This window comes from Tauraco erythrolophus, chromosome 4 (assembly GCF_009769465.1).
Source record: "Tauraco erythrolophus isolate bTauEry1 chromosome 4, bTauEry1.pri, whole genome shotgun sequence".
Taxonomy (NCBI): domain Eukaryota; kingdom Metazoa; phylum Chordata; class Aves; order Musophagiformes; family Musophagidae; genus Tauraco; species Tauraco erythrolophus.
In genome coordinates, this window is record NC_141468.1 from 8,065,080 (window position 1) to 8,088,885 (window position 23,806).

General features: G+C 46.7%; 1 protein-coding gene across 3 annotated transcripts in view; it reads right to left on the reverse strand.

Moving 5' to 3' along the window:
- The window catches only part of FRMD4A (FERM domain containing 4A), a 221,113-nt gene that overhangs the window by 38,367 nt on the left and 158,940 nt on the right, over positions 1-23,806 (reverse strand). For all 3 annotated transcript variants that reach the window (XM_086609855.1, XM_086609856.1, XM_086609857.1), the window contains 4 exons: positions 18,658-18,723; positions 18,386-18,443; positions 16,492-16,578; positions 50-126 (listed from right to left, as the gene is read on the reverse strand). In XM_086609855.1, coding sequence (XP_086465981.1) covers positions 50-126; positions 16,492-16,578; positions 18,386-18,443; positions 18,658-18,723 — 288 coding nt within the window. The remainder of the gene's footprint in view (positions 1-49; positions 127-16,491; positions 16,579-18,385; positions 18,444-18,657; positions 18,724-23,806) is intronic.

Sequence of the window (23,806 nt, forward strand, 5' to 3'; positions counted from 1 at the left end):
GGCACGGCTCGGCACTGGAAAGCCCGGCTCGGCACGGCTCGGCTCTCACCTGCGCGGGTCGTGCACCTCCACCGAGAACTTCTTCTCGCGGAAATAGAGGTTCTCCAGCTGCCTCCATTGGAAGATCTGCGGGGAGAAGAAACGGGTGAGGCGCCTCCGCGCAAACCCTCACCCAGCCCTGCCCGCCGCTCCGCTTCCTCCCGGCGCCGCGGCGGGGCTGTCCCGCTCCGCTCCGCTCCGCCCCGGCTCGGCCCCGCGTCCCGCCTCCGTCCCCCCCGCCCAGAAGCCCCGGGGCAGCCCCGGGAGCGGGCAGCGCCCTCCCGCCCGGCCCCCGCTGGCTGCGGCGGGCTCGGTGCCGGGGGAAGGAGGAGGAGGGAGACGGTTTCACTCTGCAGGGCGAAATACGGTTTCAACACATGCAAGGCACGGGAAAACCGGGATTCAGCCGCTTTTTGTCTTTCGAGGATGGGCAGCTGGAGTGTGTTGGCCCCTGGCACAGCAGCCATTCCCTCGGGTGGGATGGGTGTGCAGCGAAGACCTCGGAGGGGTGAAGGTGACCTGGCTGGGACCCCCGTGGTCCCTACCACTTCACTGAAGTGCGAGAGCAGCTCGACTTTTACCCCGCAATCCCTGTAAAACTTGCACGAGCACAAGCCGAGCGGTGTCAGCTCATCTATCCCAGGTGCTGGCAGGCTCACGGTGGTGGTGCCCAAGGCTCCTGTGTGCTCCCAGCAGTGCAAGATGCAGCAATAAGGAAGTCATGTTCCCACCTCCATTTTACAGGCTGCCCCACTGGGGCACCTCAGAGCACCACGCAGAGAAAGCCAACACTATCACCAAGGGGGAAACTGAGGCATGAAGCAGGCGATTTTCCTGCCCACGGTCACAGGAGAAAAATTCAGCTCTCCTGGGTGCTGGCTGCGTGCCCCTGGAATCACCATCAGCCAGCCCTGGGTCTCTGCTTGCCCTGAGTGTACGTGCTCCTGGTCAGTGGGACGCGCTCATGTGGTCCCTGTTCCCACACCTCTGCCGTGAAGCAACCCTCATCTCCCAGGGCGGAGGGAGGACGGACCACAGAAGCAGCACGAAGGACGCGGTGACTGCAGAACACCGTGTCAGCTCTGCAAACCACTGCACCGGCACTGCCGCGCAGAGGTCCACCACCGCCTCCTCCTTACAAACGAGTATGCCAAAATCCAAACCTTGGCTTCCAGGCATCTTGCGTTTCGGCTTCCCCGCGCTGCCCCTAGCAAGTAACCCGGCTGCTGGGAAGCAGAGAGTTCGCAGACCTTTCCCTGATTTATACTCCTTCTCCCACTACAAGTGGCTTCCGTGGAGTTCCTGTCCTACCCCCAAGGAAGGCGCTGGCTCCTGCCATGCCGAGATAAGCCACTTGCCAGTGTCAGCGCTCTGGAGATAAGTAAACAGGAGGTGTAATTTGATTTGCACTGATTAAGCTGCTGGTGGAGGTGAAATCTAGCAAATAAAACAAGCCACAGTGGGGACCTAAATATTGTCTTCTCACTAATACTTCAGGGGCAGCAAAATTGAAAATATTTGTGTTTCTAAAAGTTTCCAACCAAGAGTTGTTTTGGGTTTTGTTGATTGATTGGTGGGGGTTTTTGGTGTTTGGTTTTTTTTTTTTTCTTTTTTTATTTCTGTTGTGGGGTGTTTGGACAGAAGGGTGGAGTAAGGAGTGCACTGGGCTGCTCCACACTCTAGGGCTGTCTGCGTTGCAGGAGGGATGGGAAGCTTGAAGGGCCACGTTACACTGTCCTTAGAGGATTATTTTATTCCTCCATTGGAAAAACCAATTGCTGCATAAAAGTCATAATCACCAAACAGAGTGCAGAAGTACACACTATTTTACCCACCGAGGGAGGACAGATGTAGGGTGAAAGGGTTAAGCCAGGAGCTGAGGTCTGAATACGAAGTCTGTCTCTCCTGCAAGCGCCCAGCGAGCTGTAGCCAAGCTTCAAAGGCATGAAGAGGAAGTTTAGGGCCTAAACTCCCACTGACAACAACCATGGTCAAGCCTGAGACTGCCATGTGGGCTGCTGAAAACATCCCTCCGTGCTTCCAGATGCCCATCTGCAATGCGGGGAGGATAACGCGGCCGTGCCGCATGGCATGTGCAGAGGACGTGTTTGGGAGGCGCTCAGACATGTGGAACGCATAAGAGTCTAAAAAACCAGCAGATCACACCCTTCAGAACACATCCCTCTGTCCCTGGGTCCCCCGTTGTCATTTATGACTAAACTTCGGCGTGGCGCAGAAGGAATTTGAAACACTTTTCCAAGCTGCTGGCAGCTGCTCTCCTTCCCGTCCTCCTCTGGACTCTGCCGGCCTGTCCCCTGCGCTCAGATCCTTTCCTGCCCTCTCTGCTACCAAACCTCACAGTGCTCAGCTCGTTAACTGCAGCTCCATTTCCCTTCGATGATTAACTCCAACTGTCCAAACACACAGGGCTCTGGGGGAGCTGTTCAGACACCCAAACGTAGGCGTCGAGTGCCGTTTTCCATGCCCTGTGGTACCCTGCCCGGACCCCGGCTCTGCCCCGGGAGGGAAGGAGTGAGCCTGCCGTAGGTTCGGCCCGTATCTGCCAGCCCCACGCAGATGTCTTGGATCCTCAGCAGTGCCTAAAACAGCATTAGACACCTACGTTTTGGGCACTGGAGCAGCTCCCCAGATCACTGCATTTTGAGATTTAGTTTCTTTGTTTTTCTTGGCAGGGTGCGGAAGGAGGCAAATCCAGGCTTTTGGGAAGGAGGGGGTGAAAGCGACTCCGCAACCTGAGTTTGTATCTTTTTTTCCATAGCCCTGTTCTCCAGAACGTACACATGCGTTTCACCATCACTGCGACTGCGCTCCTTTTGCTCCCCGAATGTTATCCTGCAGCCTCCCACTCCTTTTGCCTGCATTGATCTGAGAGGTCTCATCCTTCCTGTACACAAGGAATCCAATCTGCAAAAATGTGAATACCCACGAGAAAGTATCTGCTTTCTTGTTAGACAATCACAACCCTTAAGGAGAAACAGAGCCTAAGGTCTCCCTTCAGCCAGACCTCCTAACGGAAGCAAGCTGTTCCCTTCGCCAGTTGCCCAGCTTATGTACGGTTTCAAATTGATGTTGTTAATTCAGTGACAGATGCACCAGGTGCCATTAGTGGGTCTTCTTAAATGGAAGCATAATTTTTACCCATCAAGATCCTTTTACCATGCTGGTGCTTGCAACCTTCACTGGGGAATACGAGCCACAGCAGGGAGATGGTCGCAGTTTCAACAGGGTCTTGCAGAAACGCAGCAACAACAGATGTGCGCTGGTTTGGGGGCTGGTTTGAGTCAAAGCATCCATGTTCATGGCAGGTTTGACTCTTCCTACACCAAGTCTGGGTCTGGTTTTGGGTTATTTGGCCTATGATTGTCTTTGGTTGATTTGCAGGGCCAAATCCAACGCCTGCCCTTGTGGGTGGGACAATTCTCACTGGCTTTACTGGAGTTGTATTAGGGCATAATGACTTTTGCCAGACAAAAGGTACCTTACAGCAGGGACTGGGACAGCATGTCCCCAAACACACTAGAAATGAGGCTCAGGAGAAAGTCACTCGGCAATAAAAGCTGAGTGCGCAGCTCCCGTGCCCTTTAGTAGCTGCCTTCGCTCGGGGCCTGCAGACAAGGGGACAATTAGTGGTGCTTGTGGTGGGCTGAGTTTCTGTGATGTGGTGGTTTGCCCACTGGGTTCTCTTCTGAGGTCAGCAGCCCATTTCAGATCATGCAACACTGGGCAGCTTCAGATGGGAACAATTTTTGGTAGCCGCCATCATTACAGGCTGCACATGAGATCACTTAATCTTCAACAGATACTTAAGGAGGTCTCCCTGAGACCGGCTTTTGAGCACAGCTGCACACTCATGCATGCACGTGAAAAGGAAAGGCGCTACTAAAAGAGAAGAAAAGAATGACCCTTATTCCTTCCTCCTCCAGGAGGACTGTCCCCACCGTGGGCGCTGTTTCATCGTGCCAATAAAACTGGAACCAACACTATCGCTTGAATTTGCAAGACTGCTTATCAATGCGCAAACATTCAAGGGAATAATTGTTCTCTGTCGGACTGTGTGTACTGTTTCAAATGCTTTGGGGTGGGTGGGGAGGCTATGGTGGGGAAGTCAGTGCCAGAAATGGCTTTTCTGCAAAGCTGGCAGCTTAGAAGAGGAGCCAGGGGAGAGACCGAGCGCTGCACGGTGCGCTGCGGAGAATTCAGGTGCAAGCTACAGGAATTTTCTCATTGGAAACCCCTTCCAAGAGGCAGGCAAGCTTGCCAGGCACCAGATGTTTGTGACTAGTTACAAAGAGCTGCAGTCAAAGCCCGTCAGACGCAAGCTTCTTTCTTTTGTGAGCACACTTGTGGTTTGCTGGCTGCTCCCTAATTAGGCTGAGCCTGGAGGAGAGGAGGCCCGGGGATCTGCATCCGTTTCAGCCATGTGAATCCAAAGAAGGTTTTTACCGTTTTTATTGACTGTGAGGCTGGTGCCGTGGAGTTTGCACACAGCAGGAGGTAGGGTCAGTGTGAGAGCATTTGAAAAATGCCAGAGGCTCCTGATAAAGAAGGGAGAGTGTTTTGTGAATGAAGCATAGGGTCATTGTGCAGGACCAAGTGCAAGGTCCTGCACGTGGGTCAGGGCAATCCCAAGCACAAGTACAGGCTGGACAGAGAATGGATTGAGAGCAGCCCTGAGGAGGACTTGGGGGTGTTGGTTGATGAGAATCTCAACATGAGCCAGCAATGTGTGCTGGCAGCCCAGAAAGCCAGCCATGTCCTGGGCTGCATCAGAAGCAGCGTGGCCAGCAGGTCGAGGGAGGTGATTCTGCCCCTCTACTCTGCTCTCGTGAGACCCCACCTGGAATACTGTGTTCAGCTCTGGGGTCCCCAACAGAAGGACATGGAGCTGTTGGAGCGGGTCCAGAGGAGGGCCACGGAGATGATCCGAGGGCTGGAGCACCTCTGCTATGAAGTCAGGCTAAGAGAGTTGGGGTTGTTCAGCCTGGAGAAGAGGAGGTTCCGGAGAGGCCCTATAGCAGCCTTCCAGTTCCTAAAGGGGGCCTCCAAGAAAGCTGGAGAGGGACTTTTTGCAAGGGCGTGTAGTGATAGGACAAGGGGCAATGGCTTTAAACTGAAAGAGGGGAGATTTAGATTAGATATAAGGAAGACATTTTTTACAGTGAGGGTGGTGAAACACTGGAACAGGTTGCCCAGAGAAGTTGTGGCTGCCCCATCCCTGGAAGTGTTCAAGGCCAGGCTGGATGAGGCTTTGAGCAACCTGGTGTAGTGGAAGGTGTCCCTGCCCATGGCAGGGGGGTTGGAACTGGGTGATCTTTAAAGTTCCTTCCAACTGAAACCATTCTATGATTGTATGATTCTATGAGTATTTCTGGCTTGGTCGCTCATGTCCTGGGCGATTTGGTCTTCACCGAGCTGTGGGGAGCTGAGTTAATCTATGCTAGGCACTGGGCCGTGCTCTGTCTCTTTGTGCTCAGGAAGCGTTGCCTGAGTATCCACTGGGGGGACCATGCCATACATTTGGGAGCCCCTGGCAATAATGAGGCTTTTCTGTCATGGGGTTGGGGCACTGGGTCCCTGATACTGTCTTCTGCCTGCTGTGCCCAGAAGAGCTGGACTTGGCACTGAACTGGGCAGTGTGCATTGTGGCTGGACAACCCTGTGGGGACACAGCATAAACTGCCTTGCATTGAGTCTATTAAGAACCAGAAATAAATGCACAGGCATTTGGTGTCTCATTTTCTTTCCCTTTTTTTGTGTGCATGTGCATCCCCATGAAGCATCTGAGATGGGGCACAGGCAGAATGGAGTTACTCAGCGATGCACATTCTCTCAGGGGTTTCAGATATCACACTTGGTGGCTGTTCAGAATCAAACCATCTGCAGAAGTCTACAGAGGATCTACCTGCTGTTTGTTTGCTCTCTTTGGTGACCCAAAGGGGATTTACAAAGGAGTTAGAGACAGACTTTTCTCAGAGGTGCCCAGCAAAAGTGTAAGAGGCAATGGGCACAGGTTGCAGGGTTGCAGCAGGGAAATTCTGACTAGATATGTAAATAAACACCTCAAACCAAAACAATCAGTTAAGGTGGTCAAACACTAGGGCTGTGAGTAACCTAATTCAGCTCTGAAGTTGGCCTGACTTTGAGCAGGAGGTTGGGCTAAAGACCTCCAGAGGACTTTCTGACCTACATTTTTCTTTAAGCATTTAATAAATGACCAACTGTAATTGCTGCTGGACTTACTGACCTATACGGCGTCTCCCAGTCCTTCAAGTCTTGCAGCTTCTTAGATGATTAATGCGTTCTTAAATCATACTGTGCAGAAAGAACAATCATCCCTCCAAATGCGTGCACTACCACCCAGACTGGATGCTCTGAAAGGCTTCTAGGAAAGGCAGGGAAGTAACATGGCACATTTCTGACAGCCCAAGTGCAACCCCTTCCCTCGCCTACGCTGTGGGCATGAGCCAACTCTGGATGACATCCTGATACTAAAACTGGTACTAAACAATGGAACTAAACAATGACACTATTTTCACACAGCTTGCATGAGTGCAGCTACAAGCTCCCAAGTCTTTTGTTTCACAGTTTAAAGACAAAACAAACATAACAAAAAAAATTCCTCCTTGGAAATGTAATTCCCTTCACTGAACAAACCGGCAAGTAAAATTCTAGGGGCTGAGTTATGCAGGAGGTCAGGGTGGAGGTTATGAGTGGTCCTTTTTTGGCCTTAGACTCTATGAAAATCACAGCGCCAGTGAAGTCAATGGCAGTTTTGTCCCAGTGATTTCAGTGGGGCCACGGTTTCCGGGCATGGATTTGTGTTCTGCCTCAAGCCAACCCTACTCCCATCAATCATACCTCTGTCAAACTAGTTAGGGTGAATGAGGAAGGATTTGGTCCAGGCAGAACAGCACCATCTCAGCTCAGACAAATGGACTCTTGTTTCAGGGGCAGATTTACCAAGAGATTTCCGTGGGCTGTCACCTGTGAATTAGTGTGGCCCATTGCTTAGGGTGGCCCTAGGTCATTAGATGGGGTTGCTGCTGCACCATAACTTAGCCCTCCGTCCTGCCACAGTTCCATTCATTCCTGTATTTCTATTAGTTTGGAGTATTTTTTTTTCTTCCACTTCCCCAAACAAAAAAAAATAAAAGGTTTCCTGTGTGATTTGATGTGGGAAACAACCCCACCAATGATCTTCCCAGAGGCTTGCCGTCCTCCCTTCCCCCATGGACTGAGAGAGTGGCTTGGCTAAGTGGGACTTTCAGTGGTCTGTCAGCAATCCCAGCTCACTATCTAATTACTTCTTTCCCTCAGGCTTCAGGACTCTTTTTTTTTTTTTCCAAACAGACAAACAATTTCTGGTCCAATTTGAGATCTTTTTTGCTGTGTGCTGTTCTCATGGGACCACACCACCCCAACAAACATTTCTGCTTGACCAAACAGAAATTGTGTCTAGATGTATATAATCACCACTCTGCATTCATTTCCACTATGGAGAGACAATTTCCTATTAAATTTCGAAGTGGTTTGTTGGCTCGGAGAGACAGCAAAGCAGCAGATCACAAAGGGAAGAGCCGCTGTTTGGACAAAGCATTATTTGTCTACACAATGCAACTTGGTATTTGTGTCTGTAACTGTATACAGACTGGGAGATCAGACTTTGACTTTATATACAACCAAATGCACCTTTGCTGCACATATGTTATCTGGTAGAAGTTGTTAAATACTGCATTGCTGTCACTGTGCTGGGTGCGTCTAAATCAATAAATCCACAGAGAACTTTTTTTTCCTGATTTTTGTAAGTTAAATTTTCTCCCTTTTATCCTCTGCAGGCAAATCAAAGTGACCAGATCTTCCTGCATTGAAGATCTCTTCTTCCTGGCATAATATACTATGTATTAGATGAAGGATGCCCAGACTATAGCCTATGAATCAGCTGTAGCACCCTACAATGATTTATGCTGCCCACAAACCATTCCTGCTACTCTCTTTCCTAAGGATCCTTTTGTCTTCTCTAGTGGCATGACTAAAGTACATCTATCTTGGAACCAAAATACAGGAACTGCCATCCCCATCCCACATTGCCATAACAGTGCACATACATGTCAGGTTGTGTGACTAAAAATACTCCTGTGATACAGAATGTCTGCATTTGGGGTGGCACCACAGCAGCAATCCCACATGTATGGTGATGGGCTGCAATGCCTGACCTTCCGAGCCTCCTGTCCGGGCCACTGACTTTAAGATGCCTCATATTCATTGCCATTGAATAACTGGGCCCCTGCCTGGCTTCATCTGGTCATAAAAATGCCCAGGCCTTTGGAGTAGTAAGTCCTGGTGAGCTAAGAGATGGCATTTGAGAAGGGTGGGGCACTTGGGGAGTCTGCTACCACTTCAGAGCCAAGCACAAGTGCTGGAGAAGGTTTCAATCTAGCTCCAGATCTCCACCCTAACTCTAGGGCGCTGAGGTCCAATTTGTTTCACTTTGTGCTGTCGGAGTGATTTGTCCTTGCGTCTTGTTGAAATTCCTGCTGTGTGCTGCAGAATCATTTAAGACTTGGCTGCTGCTTTTATAGAGAATTACCCTTTAAGACCTGAATACGACAAAGCACTTAGTGTAAGGGTGTTTTACTTTGATAGGACTACTGCAATATTTAATGGTAGCCATGGGCTTGACTTGGCTGGATCAGGGGATGGGACGTCATGCTGTAGCCTTTGTGAATGTAAATTCTTACAGAAAACCCTGGGGTCTGTATGCCTGATGGTCTCACCACAGTACTCGTACACTAAACCATCAAAACAGTGCTGGTTTCCTCATAAAACAGCAGTGCTTGAGATTATGTATTAGTGTTTACAAGTGTTATAGTTGATCAAGCTACTTATTTACCTAGATAATGGAAACTGAGCATGACTATTCTATGATTTCAAGAAGTTGCTTTACCTAGGCAATCCACTTAGTGGTCTGAGATCAGCCCTGTCTGGGAGAGACACTGAAGCAAACTTTTACCAGCTTATCTGAGAAAAAGTGGTGATGATGATCCATACCTAACCGTTAATTCATCCTGGTTCAATCATGGCAAATTCCATGCAGCTAAACTCCTTCCATCTGTTCTGAGGTATAGAGCCCTCATCTCTCTCCACAAAGTTATTGCGTAGAATAGAATCATAGAATCACAGAATGGTTTCAGTTGGAAGGGACCTCAAAGATCATCTAGTTTCAGTCCCCCTGCCATGGGCAGGGAAACCCTCCACTACACCAGGTTGCCCAAAGCCTCATCCAACCTGGCCTTGAACACTTCAGGGACGGGGCATCTACAACTTCTCTGGGCAACCTGTTCCACTGCCTCACCACCCTCAGGGCGAAAAATTTCCTCCTTATATCTAACCTAAATCTGCCCTCTTTCAGTTTAAATCCATTGCCCCTTGTCCTATCACTACACGCCCTTGTAAAAAGTCTCTCTCCAGCTTTCCTGTAGGCCCCCTTTAGGTACTGGAAGGCTGCAATAAGATCACCCCGGAGCCTTCTCTTCTCCAGGCTGAACAGCCCCAACTCTCTCAGCCTGTCTTCATAGCAGAGGTGCTATGTGTAGGTTAATGGCAGTTTTTTTCTCTGGCTGCTGTGATTTATGCAGCCTGCACCCACAACCAGCTCCTACATGCTGATTGTGGGCCGGATGGTGAATGGGGTTGGGAACGGATCGAGGTTAAAAGTGACCACTTTTTTTGGCAGGGTGATGCTGAGCTCTGATCCCTTCTCTGGAACACTTTCCTTCCCGGCCACACAACTATACCAGCGTGACTGAGGAAGGGACCCAGGGGAGGAAATGAGCAGTGGTGTCAGGATTGTGATGGGGGAGGAGGGTGAAGGCCACTTCAGCTGGTACTACTGCCAAAAGAAACATTCACTGAATGACAGCCTAGTGGCATATCCGGCCAAATCCCATGGAAATCCTCAGTGTCAGGGACAAAATCCTGCTTTCCAGCCCAATGTGCTCTGATCTGATTTATTCATCTCCCAGTGCTCTTGGCAGCTTTTTGGCACAATGAAGTCCAGTGGCAAGGCATGGAGTAGTGGGTGTTGAAAGGAGAAGAGTCTGGTGCTGGATGGTAGACAACCCAAATTGAGGGCAAGCAGCAGCAAAAAAGCTGCTAGTGAGAACATGGTCTCCTGTGTAACAGGGATGAAATAAGACATTTCAGCAGGGGAAGACCTTAAACCATGGCTGCTCTTCAAAAGTCACAGGTCTGGGTCTTACAGTTTGATACAGAAGGAGAAGGGGTGAGCAACCTCTCTCCATGAGAGAAACAGCATGGTGAGGAACCTTGCTTTATATATGTCTCTCTCCTCCAGTGCTCCACATTTCCAAACACTAAACCAAGACTGAATTACTGCACTATAAAATGAATTGAACCTGCCGTGACCTGAAGACTGGTTCAGTTTACAGCCAAGTCCGTGATCCAAAAAGCATGAAGGATCAGCAACGGGAAGAGAAATAAAAGCGCTGAGCAGAAGGAGTCAGCAGGTAGTCCTTAACAGTCAGCTAATCATGGTGAATAATTTATTACGGCAATGCCACTGAGACTCCACTAGCTTTTAAACCAGTATTTCCTGGAAAAGTTTTCTGTTCCTCTTGTATCATTTGTAAATTTGAAATCTTTTATCCCTGTCTGCAATGTAAAGGTGCTTGCAAAGGTCTTAGGAAATGATGTTCTTCCAAGAAGAACCCAATTAGCCACGAGTCCAATACATTGTCTCTGACTCCACTTGATTCCGGATGCTCTAGGGAAAGGCCAGCCCTTTCTGAGTACACTCTGTGGCTCAGCTGCATGCCACTGAGAGGAGCATTACACATGCTCCATGCCTCTGACAACAGAAACGAACTTGCTGCCAAATCCAACACCCTCCTTGAACATGAGGGTTTATAACCCCTCCCAAAATCCCATTCAAAACCAACCAATTCAATGTTAGAACTCTGGGTGGAGGGGTCACCCATACACACTTTTGGTATTATCTTAAACCCTTCTAAGCTCTTGACCTCTATTGTATCAAGCAGCAAGGAGTTATCCAAGTGAACTGGACTCCCTTTAACTGATCTGAATTTCATGTTTCTTTTGCCTTTTTGTCTGTCCCGACATTCTATGGTCAGTCAAGATAGAGACCAATTTGTCAGCTTCCTCCTCCCCATCATTCGCTAGTTTCTATACATTTCACATCAGTCCCTACTTTATGGTTTTTTAAGTTACTGGTCTGTCATTCCTTCACCACAGGAAGCACAAGTTTAACCACTCCATCAATGCAATTACTGACTCGACAATGTTTCATTATGCCCTAAAGCAGAGAGGATCTCTATTTGTTCTGCAATAAAGTAGCTCTTAATTAGGCTATTGCTCCTCCTGTGTAAATATCTCATTTTGCCCCTGGAATTGGGAAAGTTCACTCTATCTCTTGCTGTTTGGAAAAGGCCAAGTGACATCACACAGCAATCTTTCACTTGCTGAACACAATTAATGTGCTGATTACTTTGCTCATGCTTTTTACAAGCAAGTGATTCCTCTCTGATCAGACACTTAAAGCCACTGGTTTTGTGATTTGTATTACCCGATAGGATGGGTCTGACTCAGCTCATGGTTTTGCATGTTTAAATGGGAAGTCAATCTGTTACCTTTGCTTTGGATTCACAACGATACTACAAATTAATTTCTTCTGTAATGAGAATCCATAGAGCATTGTGGAGAACTTATGGCAAGGGACAGAGTATTCTCATAGCATGCTTCATTTCATCTCAGAGAAAGGATAACGCTGGGAAGAAATGGCAGAAACTGATGTTTGGCTGTCACAGGGAAGATCTTTGTCAAGTTACATTCACAGCTGAATTGTGGGATGCCTCATATTTTATCTTATTTCCACAAGTCTTTATTCCCCTTGGGTTCTCTTCAGTCAACCAGAAAATGGAAACACTAATAATGTTTGAGAATCCGAGAAAAAAGGCTCACCTTAAGTTTCATTGCCACTAGCCTTCTATGGAAGAAAAGGGATAGCACTATATAGTGGTATTTCTTGCAAAGGAACCAAACACTACCAGGCTCTCCTTTAAGGTCAGTTTATTTTTGGTGATAAGTTAAACAATTTCTCTGTTTATGGGCCATATGGAAGTCCTTTGGCTGACTTTGTTAATCATTCACTCTTCAGCTTGGCTTTAATTGTTTACTAACTGTTAAGCTGTGTGCACTGAAGGATGCCTTTCGGCTCTTAAATCAGTGGGAATATCTCACTAGAGCAACAGAGACATGTCTAGTGCTACTACAACTGCTTGTGCATGCTGGTCTCGCAGCTCCAGGCTATGCCACTTCTACTTCATGTAGGTCTCTTGGGATGGAGTGGAGATACATCCCTACCTGCTGGTTAAAATGAACAAACACCACTCACAGATTATATAGTCACACAGAGGGGCTGCAGTGCCTTGCTCTTTCTTTCCAATTGCTCTGCAATGCAAGCAAAAAAAAACCTAGTGACCTTTTTCTCTGAAAACAATGGGTTTGGCCACTACGGCCTCAGCGGCTTGCGGGAGACTGGTGCTGGCACATCCTATCTGAAGATCTGGCTCCAAAGAATTTGCTTTGTTTTATCATGAATATTGGATGGTGCCGACCCAAGATGGGCAGAGCCCAGGAGGACAATGACTCCTTTTTGATGTGCTTTTTCAAGGCACACTGAGTCTTGAAGAACCTTTTCTCTTCACAAGCAAGAGTTTGCAGAAGCAACGTCTTATCTAACATAGAGGGAGATGAATTCTTCCCATCCTGGGTGCTGTGTGCTGTGGTGCTCTGTGCTGCAGCTGCTACAAAAATGCCACTGGTTCTGCAAGCTACTACTAAATTTCCAGAATGCTTCAGCATATGGTTAGCAGGACAGCAGCCATCTTTCCACACTTGATACTCTCTTGTTCTTGTTCAGCTGCAGTGATGGATTTTGTGAAGTACACCGAAAATTTTGCATTTATTTAATGTAAGAATGAACAGCTAGCAGATCATAACTGATATGGACCAAATCTGGATTCGAACAGGCAACATTCAAGAGGAAGCCTTGGGCAGGGCTTGCTGAGTCTGCAAGCTAGCCCCTGGACATACAGGAGGAAAGCAGAAGGGAGAACAATAAGCCTCAAAGTGATGGCTTTGGGTAGCTTCAGGGCTTCCATAGAATTCAAGCATAGGCAGAAGGCAACATAAAAATAGAAGCACAGAGTCACATTAGGCTCTGCAGTCCAGCACAAGCTGCATTCCAGTTTAATAGCCCTGCATACCCATCTGAACCACTTTGGACTAGGTGCCAGATACCCATCTCAGCTGCATCCCCAGTAATGCTGGAGGACTTATGCCTGAGTGAGAACAGCACAAGCAAGATCAAGTTCTGGCCCTGCGTCAGCCTCAATTCTCCTCTTTGGACTCATCCAACTTGCTGACAAACCTAGTTAGTTTTCTAGAGACACATGGCTGATTTACTCCAGCAATTTAATAAAAACGTGGTTTTGACTGACTGCTAATGGGATCGTCTGAGATAGGCTCAGCTGCTTAGTGTGGGTTACAGTTTTCCTTGCAAACACAATAAGCACAGAGATCTATCTAGGATGACATAATAGGAAAACATTACAATCTCCATTATAAGACAAGCAAGGTTTTTATATGCATTTAATATAAATGTCTTGGTTTCAGCTGGTTTCTTGCTACAATTTTCTGCTTGTGTTTCTTCCAGGGAGATTTATTTTTCCATTGTAATTTTTCAATTTGTTTCTGGCATCGGCAATGTGCAGGAACAAAATAATAAAGATCAGAAAAGACATAATCTCTTTCCCCCTCCCCCCCTAATTTTACCTTGCAGAAAGTTCAGTAAGGTTTACCCCTCCCCACTGCACAGCAAAGGCTTGAACCAGCCCATGCTGGAATAGTGAAATGAATCAGATATTGTGGTAAGCTCCCAGGTACCAGGGTTATCAAGTGCGATTTTACAGTCTAATTAGCACAGGATTAAACACTGCACCTCGCTGAAGGAGCGGGGCTGCACTCGCCGGAGGGGTTTTGCCACCTATGTAGGGTAAGATGTCTTTTTACTTGCTCTACAGAGGGTAAAAGCACACGGTGGCGAAATACTGAAGCCTCAGCCACTCTAGGCAAGTCCTGTCCCTGATTTAGGTTGTGCATTTTGGAATAGCCGTGCCAACAGATGGGGTTTGCAAGCATCATGTAACAGAGAAATGCTCATCTAGGTGGCCTTTGCACTGCTGTGGTCTCTGGATCATGGCAATGGACAAATTCTAGCCTGGAAATTCCTGCTCTTCCTTCCCACCCAACCTTCCCTCTCAGATTTATGACCACTTCTGCTAAGCCACAGAAGTCCTCAGTGGTTTGTACATAAGGTGGCATCATTGTTTTGGGTCTCCTGGAATTTGCACATAATTTGCTAAGAGAAAAAAAATAGTAATTCCCAATAAAGAGAAAACTGGCACCCTATTTTTTAGGGTTACACTTACAGAAAAAGTGTAGCATATGCCTACAGTCTCTGATTCTAAGGGCAACGTGAGAGCTAGAGGTAGGCTAGTGGGGACACAGAGAGGCTGGTCAAGATGTTATCAAGCTCTAAAGTGATTGCTACAGAGGAGATCACCTTTAGCAGCTGAGAAGAAGAGAAAGTAGAGAAGCTAAGAAAGGAGGCTTGACTCTTCCAGTGGAAATGTGTCCCATCTCATGCAGCCAGAGTACCTGAGCTCTTTTTTCCTTTTTTCTGATGCTGCCCACCAACCATCTCATCCCACCAGGGCTGATAAAAAATGCTATAGCTTGTGAATGGCTGAGTCCTTGTCATGGTAGGGCACCGTTTTCCTCTGAAGAAATGTTTCTATCACTAAGACTGACTTCTGAAGGCATGTTTTAAGGACATGTCTTCCCTGAGGGGTTGGCACTAATGGAGGTATGTGATTGCAAACATCTAGCCTAGGCATGTTTTAAAGTATCACGTGTCAGTATGACTTGCCCTGCAGGTAGTGATTGATCCCAAAGACGTATGTCTTTTAGAGCACAGATGCTCTATGAAGGCCCCAATACTCTCCTCTTAATAGCCTTCGGTGAATCAAAGGCTGATCAATGCACCTGTTATCTCCTGCTGCCTCCTTAGCAGTTCTGGTTTCTACTAAAACCTCGATTCTAGTTTATTTCAATAGAAGATGCTATCTATGAGCACCAGACATTGTCCAACTTGAATGTGATCAGAGGAGGTGAAAGAAAGAGAGGGGGGGACCTTGGCACAGAGACAAAATGAGAACAAGAAAATGCAACAAAGAGAAATGCAGTACGTTAATTCAGTGTGGAAGCATTTGCATCCATAGAAGAGCCGCCTAGTTGCTCCAAATCATCCAGTTCTGCAGCCTGCAAGCAAGCCTGAAACCTTGTGTCCTGATTTCTCCACGGGTGTGCAGTACAACAAATACTGTTGCTCACAGACTGTGCATGCCCACCTGCAGGGGATGTGCTCAGAGATGAGTTTTTTTGTATTAGACGGCATCCTAGGTAGGAAAATCAGAACACATGGGTCTGCCTAGTAGGATGAGATCAGGAGATCAGAACCTTCCTCCTCCCAAATGAGCAGGACATTCCTTGGCTGGATTTCTCAAAGGCAGTTTGGAAGGACTGAGACAAATCCCAGTTTTGAGATGCACTGAAAGCCTCCCTAAAAATAATAATAAAGAGACCAGAATAGCTAGTCATCACTGACCAAGCTCTAGTTCTATCATCAAATCTATGCATGCCATGCCTTCATTTGTGAACTGTTTCAAAAGTAAAGTTCCTAATCAAATCAGATACTGGACACAAACTTTTTACTGCCTTTTTTTTTTAGGCATGTGATGAGTCTTCTTTTCTTGTTAGCTTGACATGAACTCTTCAGTTAGTAAAACTGTTGCTTATCAAACGTAATGCTGCTCCTGGGAAGACCATGCAATTTTTTCTTTTTGTAATAAATGGAAGAAGTTTTCCTGTCCCTTCTTCCCTCTTTTCCTCTGATCGTTTGTGGCTTGACAATACACTACCAAGGCGTGGTTGAGCACCCTCAATCCCACCACAGTCAGTGGGGATGGAAGGTCTTCAGCACCAGAAGAGGATCAGTCCTTCAGTTCCCATTTATGTCTTATGAACCACACAAAAAAGAAGCATAAGTTGCAATATTAAGCTATGCTTATTTCCCCCTTCTACCACAACATTTAATAAATTAAACACTACTTTTGTCCATTAATTCTTTGCTGACATTCAGACAACTTTGGGAGAAACAACATCCTTCAAAATCACATAAATCAGTGTCAGCATTTGGCATACATCACACCCTCAAATCAAGCTATAACATGTGTGGCAAGCCCAGACTTTGACAGAAAAGTAAACACTTACCTTTCTTGGTTTCACTTTGTCATGGTAGTCGTATTGAAAAATCCCCTTGTAGCTAAGTCCTAACCACCAAGGAATTCCCTGCTTGTCCTGGAAGGAAAAAGAGAGGGAGTTATATTGAACGGGATGGGGAAATGCTGGAGATTTCCCAGGTTGTTATTCAAGGTGAAGATTTGTTTCTAAGCAATGTCTTTGAACATCATGGGTGCTGTTAAATTTACCCCTGCAGAATTTCCTCAAATCACAAAGCCACACAGTGTTTAGGAGAGATCTGTTTCACTTTTAGCTATGGCATACAAACCCATGTAGAATGCATCACCTGTGATCAAGTTACTCAAAACACTGCCAGGAGAGGTGGGGAGGTTTCACATGGGTCCCTTGTGCAGTGGTGCATCCTCTGTCTCTTCCCTGCAAATTACTCAGTCTGAATGCTCAGAGATTGGAGAGGAAGGAACGTGAATCACCCAGCTGACTTGAATTATGTGGAAGGATTTTAGCATTAATCTTGAAAATGCAGCAGTAATGGGATCTGAGAGCTACCAAGTGATAAGGTCTGACAGGCTCAGACCCAACTGCTTTGTGTCTGAGTGTGCAATAAAATGGCCTTATGGAGTAATGGCTGATATCTGATACCAGCCTCTTTGCAATTTACTGAGCTGGAGTCCTCAATGAAATTACATCTGTTCTGTTAATGTGATAGAGAATGGCCGGGTAAAACACAGCAAAACCAAAACCCCTGCATCAGGCAGAAGCAAAACCTGTTATGTGCAATATTTGCTGCCTCATTACTGCTCACTGGTACTTATTGATCATGGGGAGTTCACTGGAATACCTTGTAAGTGTTTGCAGGCTTGAATGCCCAGCCCAATCCACCAGGTCTTTTTTGGTTAAGAGTAGTCCAAGAGATCTGGATGCAAAGGGTGCTGGAGGGATCCTGCCCTCTGGCAAAAGAGAAGGCTAGTGCTTTTCACAACATGGTGTGCACGTTAGCAGGAATAGACTAGAAACCATCTCCCTGAGACAGGTACTGTAACATATTTGTGTTTTTAGGGTACCCCATGCGTGCAAGACATCACAGACCTATGAAACACCATATGATCTGTGCAGAGAGATAATGATGAAACGCATCAAAACTTCAGGGGTGATAAATGAGGCAATATGCTCTGAGGACTGTGGATCTAGCTTTCTTTATGTTTATTGATTTCTCTACTTAAAAAAAAATAACAACCATACATAGCTAGTCAGGCAGGGAAGTAATAATAACAACAATATGAGACTGGAAAAACTGGTGATAAACCACTAGACAAAATAAATGAGGGATTTCCCCAATACCTGCATGAAACCCACATAGTTAGAAGTGGAGAGTTATTTGGGGTGGGAGACTTGTTATCTCTAGAATATAGGACAATGATTTGGCATTTAAAAGATGCACTGTATCTATATCCATCTACCTATATCTCAAGCGAAGTGAGCTGCAGTCTGCAGGTCATGGCTGGCCCTAGTTAGTTGCTCACAGATCTGCCAGCTGGGAAAAGTCTGACCTCCTGGAACTACGAAAAGGAGTGAAGCACTGAGTCTGCCAGCGATGTGGCTGGCTTGTCCCTTTGGTGCTCGTTCACTGGCATCACCAGGGCTTGCCACTGCTTGTGGACTGAACGTCTCCAGCACAATAGGACTGTAAGACTTTTATCTCCAAGAACAGGATTTTCCTCTTTGGAGCTGTATTTACCAAACATTCAGTACACAGTTGAAATAAGTTTATCCTACCACAGGAAGTGAAATGAGACTTTAGTAGCAATGTATTGTATTCTGAAAGCAGGACGGTTATTTGTACCTCTCTCCTTCCCTCTCCGATGACAGTTTAATTCAATAAATGACCCTTTCTCGTAGCACGTACCTTTACGGCGTAATAATGCACTCCATATGTTGGGAGAGATTCTACAATGCTCATGTAACTGCAAAACAACACATAAGAGAATAACATGTCTGAGAAGCTGAGAGGATGATCTGAAAAAAAAAATGCTTTGATAAATAAACAATTAACTACATAAATACTTAAAAATAAAGCATTAGATGAGATCGGAGACATAGTTACATATCGTATCTGCAGTCCAGTATAAATATTTCCTGATAAAACAAAGGCCACAAGAAGTCACTCATTTTACTTACTTCACAATTGCTTGACCTCTTGTCTGACCATTTAGTTTCTTGTAATGTTCAATGACTCGATCCTCACTGGAAAGGAAGAAATTATATGTTTTATATAATGGCAGTATCGTGACTAAGAATCTTGCCAAAATATGAAGAGATACTTCTGTTAACACAGCTACTGACTGAGGGACTCAAAAGATGCCAAGCAAAAGTGTTAGATGAGGGTATCTGATGCAGCCCAGTGTAAACAAGGGAGACTCACAGACTGAGAATAAAAATGGTTTTCTAAGAGTTGGTTTTCTGGAAGAACCTTTTTTACTCACAAACACGGTATCTACTTGTACAGACTATTCCCTCTCTGCATTACTTTCCTTATCTACAGACACTGCACATGGTATTACATTGTGTGGCAAACAGATGTTTGTTGGAGCTGCTCAAGCTCTGCTTTGCCCTAGCTGGTGCAACTTCTTTCCAAGCCCACCACGTTCTCTGAAAGCTAGCAAAGCTTTCTGATATCAGTGGCCAGTAACAGCCCTAAGCCTCGCAGATTACTCCTCACTGCAACTGCACAAAGCCGTGTACAGGAGCACTAGTGGAAGCACTCTGGAGCAATCTCTCTCAGCAAGGAGTTAAATTCCTAGTGCACACGGAGGCAATGCCTGTAACAGCAGGTGGCAGAGAATGTTTCCAAGGCACTCAAACTCGGGTCCCTTCACTGTGCCTTTGCTTACTTTTGGGTTACACTAACTTGCATTCCCCCAGGCAACTCCTGGCTCTGCAGTGGGAGTTAGCATGGGCTAGGGCCGATTCCCAACACTGCTTTGGAGACGAAGACAGTTTCACAGTATAGATGGAGGCTGTTCCATACCAGCGTGCCTCTGTGTTAGAGAACAGTTATGGGTGTGTTTGATAAATGCATGTTGAGACATTCACCGATACATGGTAGAGAAGTAGCTTCCAAGAGCAGATCAGCATGACCCAAATGACAGACGGAGAGACATCTGTAAGTTCACTTTTAAAGTATCTCATTCCTTCTTCTCCAGTGAATAGGTAGCAGGAGAGCACAGAACCAGAGCTATTCGATGCGCACCATCAGCTGTGCTAGCAAGGTCACAGCACAGCCAAGTGTAAGTCAATGATCTCCTCTTGAAGGTTCACAGTGCTCTCCTTTGATTTCAATTCCATTCCTCTCAACCTGGTACTTTCAGACTGATCTGATTTTGGTTCTTCTCTAACTTAGAGCAATGTAATGCCCACAGGATCAGCTCTGTTACATTGGCATGACACAAGTCATAGAATCATAGAATCACAGAATGGTTTGAGTTCGAAGGGACCTCAAAGATCACCTAGTTCCAACTCCCCTGCCATGGGCAGGGAAACCCTCCACTACACCAGGTTGCCCAAAGCCTCATCCAACCTGGCCTTGAACACTTCCAGGGATGGGGCATCTACAACTTCTCTGGGTAACCTGCTCCAGTGCCTCACCACCCTCTGAGTGAAAAAATTTATTTCTTATATCCAATCTAAATCTACCCTCTTTCAGTTTAAAGCCTAGAGAAGAGAAGGCTCTGGGGTGATCTTATAGCAGTCTTCCAGTACCTAAAGGGGGCTTACAGGAAAGCTGGGGACAGAATTTTGACAAGGGCATGTAGGGATAGGACAAGCGGGAATGGCTTTAAACTGAAAGAGGGCAGATTTAGATTAGATACAAGGAAGAAATTTTTCACTCTGAGGGTGGTGAGGTAATGGAACAGGTTGCCCAGAGAAGTTGTGGCTGCCCCTTCCCTGTAAGTGTTCAAGGCCAGGTTGGATGAAGCTTTGAGGAACCTGGTGTAGTGGAGGGTGTCCCTGCCCATGGCAAGGGGGTTAGAACTAGATGATCTTTGGGGTCCTTTCCAACCCAAATCATTCTATGATTCTATGATTCCAGTAGGATCAAGTGTCTATCTATCTAATGTCATCATGCTGCATGTGTTTTAAGCCAATGTGAACTGTTATTCCTCCCTCCCTGCATTTCCTAGGTCCAGCTGGGGCCCCTAATAGGGCCTTTAAAGGCAGCCACACAGTTGTCCACCATCTGGTAATCCATCCCCAGGCAGAACTGAAGGTATTTTTATTGCTAGACAGAGTGAAGGGCCCAGCAGTGTGGGATGGTCTGGTAGATGACCTCACCACAACTGCTCAGAGATCCCCATGGGGGCTTTTGTGAAAAAAGGCAAAGCATTTCACTGAGCACTAGCCCTGCTAACATCACTGCATCTTCTCATTGCTGCCTTCCCCATACGCATCTTTGTGCCAGAGAGATTTGTGTGGAGCCATAATCTCTGCTAGAAAGTTTCCCTGTCCCTGCTGGGCCCAGCCTTCACAATGCCCTCAGTGATGTCACAGGTAGAGGCCACACAGAGCCTGCTGTGATATCACACATAGGATGTTCTGTTCTGTGACATCACAAGAACAACACACTGCATTGTGGCACCACAAACGAGACGTGCTGTGCGACAGATAGGGCGTGGGCCCTGGCACAGGGGAGCTGAGGACTGTGCATCCATCCCTGGTAATGCAGGGAAGAAGGGAGAGGACAAGAAACACCAACGTAGACAGCACAGAACAATTCGAAGTGGATGAGTCTGTCGGGCTGTCAGCAAGGACAGCCATTCCCCCACAAGCCTGTCATTTGTCTGAGAGTAACTGCTTTCCTCACTCATTCCCCAAGTGACTTCCCCCACTTATCCTGAAAAATAAAAGGGTTCTTTTGGGGCAAGGTGAAGAGTTGTCCCACCAGCATGCCACAGTGGGTACAGGGTGCTGATTGAGTCAGTGACAAATTACATGGGTAAAGGAATGGTCCAGCTCTCCCTCCAAATACCTGAGAATAATTTTAATGCTTACAAAATGATCTGGAAGCTGTAAATTCAACAGCTATGAAGCCATGTTCAGCCCACTGATCCAAGCAAGTACCACAGATGTGTTACGGGTGTGCACATGAAGGCAGAGCCTGGGTCTCCTGCCATGATTATCATAAACAGGATTACTTTTGGAGCAGTAACTGAATTACATGAGTGTTCAATACTGGAAGATCTCCAAAAAGCGTCATTCTTAATAAAAAAGATAGACAGAGAGGGCTTACAGCCCTTTGAAATTACCTCTTAAAACCACGATTACATGTGGATGCAATTCCTCTCTGTCTCAGACAGGAACAAACTAGGAATGACTTCTCAGAAAACAATGGAGTTTCTCCAGCAGAAAACACTCTTCGCTTTGGTTTCCACTCTGTGCAGTTTATTGCACAGATCAAGCTCTCATATTGATGCCATTCAAGGAAAGGATAAATGTACCTACATGCTGATTTCCTAATGTGATTCCGGATGTGCTCTGCTTTCTTACAAATGGTTATTATAAAATAATGGATATGTTCCCAGACCATACCCCTTGGATAGGGAAGCCAATCGATGGCTCATTTCCTTCAAAAGGACAGCTCAAATGTCAGGGAGCCTTCCTGAACAGTGGGATGAATAAAGTTATGTTCTCAACCCATACTAAAAGATAAGGGATAGTCCAGGCTCTACCCAGTTCTCCAAAACACAGGCAACACTATGCCTCGATTGCTCTGTTAGGATACTGATCATCTTCTTTTCTGTTGTACAATGTTTTGAGATCTATAGATATTTAGTGCCAGGTAAGTATCATCCTTGTTTCTTCTTTCTTTTGGATAAAAACATAAAGCTTGAATTATCAATCAAGCATAGAATCATAGAATCATAGAATGGTTCGGGTTGGAAGGGACCTCAAAGATCATCTAGTTCCAACCCCCCTGCCATGGGCAGGGAAACCCTCCACTACACCAGGTTGCCCAAAGCCTCATCCAACCTGGCCTTGAACACTTCCAGGGATGGGGCAGCCACAGCTTCTCTGGGCAACCTGTTCCAGTGCCTCACCACCCTCTGAGTGAAAAATTTCCTCCTTATATCCAATCTAAATCTCCCCTCTTTCAGTTTAAAGCCATTGCCCCTTGTCCTGTCACTACATGCCCTTGTAAAAAGTCCCTCTCCAGCTTTCCTGTAGGCCCCCTTTAAGTACTGGAAGGCTGCAATAAGATCACCCCGGAGCCTTCTCTTCTCCAGGCTTAACAGCCCCAACTCTCTCAGCCTGTCTTCATAGCAGAGGTGTTCCAGCCCTCGGATCATCTTCATGGCCCTACTCTGGACTCACTCCAGCAGCTCCATGTCCTTCTTATGTTGGGGACTCCAGAGCTGAACGCAGTATTCCAGGTGGGGTCTCACGAGATCAGAGTAGAGGGGCAGAATCACCTCCCTCGACCTGCTGGCCACACTTTTTTTGATACAGCCCAGGATATGCTTGGCTTTCTGGACATGGATATTTAAGAGTGAGAAGATTTGTTGCCTTTCATCTTTCTACAACACTGGGCTAGTCACACTTTGGGGAAAGAAACAGATACTTCAGAGCACAATTCATCCAATCTATGTCAGGTGGCTTCCTTGAGAAGAGGTTACTGTTGCTTCTCTCTATTGACAGCAAAGGGAGCTGAGGGCATGTAACTCAGATGGAGAGGTCTACACCAAAAAAATGTTCATGGCCAGATGAATCCCAGCCCAGCTGCATGACAGTCCCTCCTCTAACAGTTCTTTGAACTCCTTTTTCATTTCTGCTGCGCTGTGCGAGGAGGATCATCCAACACAGAGGTCACTTTCTGCCTCCAGCTCTGGGACAGAGGGGTAAGCCCAGCATGTGCCAGGGAAAACAAGCAAAATCATTCATGGGTCAGAAGGAGCATTAGCAGAGCTCATAAACATTCTCCCCTATCATTTCAGCTGTTCATCTCTGAGCGGCTGCCATGCTGCTATTGACAGCTGGGAGAGTGCTGGGACACTGCCTGGACCACCAGCTGACGTCTCCTCTCCCTCTGCTCTGGCTTGTTGCTGTTTCAGTGACACAGAAACTCATTCATAACGCAGGGCTGACAGAATGCTTAACTCATGTGGAGACATGGAGGCTGCCGAAGCACTACTGTCTGTTTGTCAGCTCATAAAACATTCATCCCAAAGCTGCAAAAATTAATACATGGATGATATCCTGCAGCAGACAGCTCTGATAAAGATCTTTAGAACTACCAAGAAATCCCTCCTGTCCCAGCAGCTTACAGAACTGG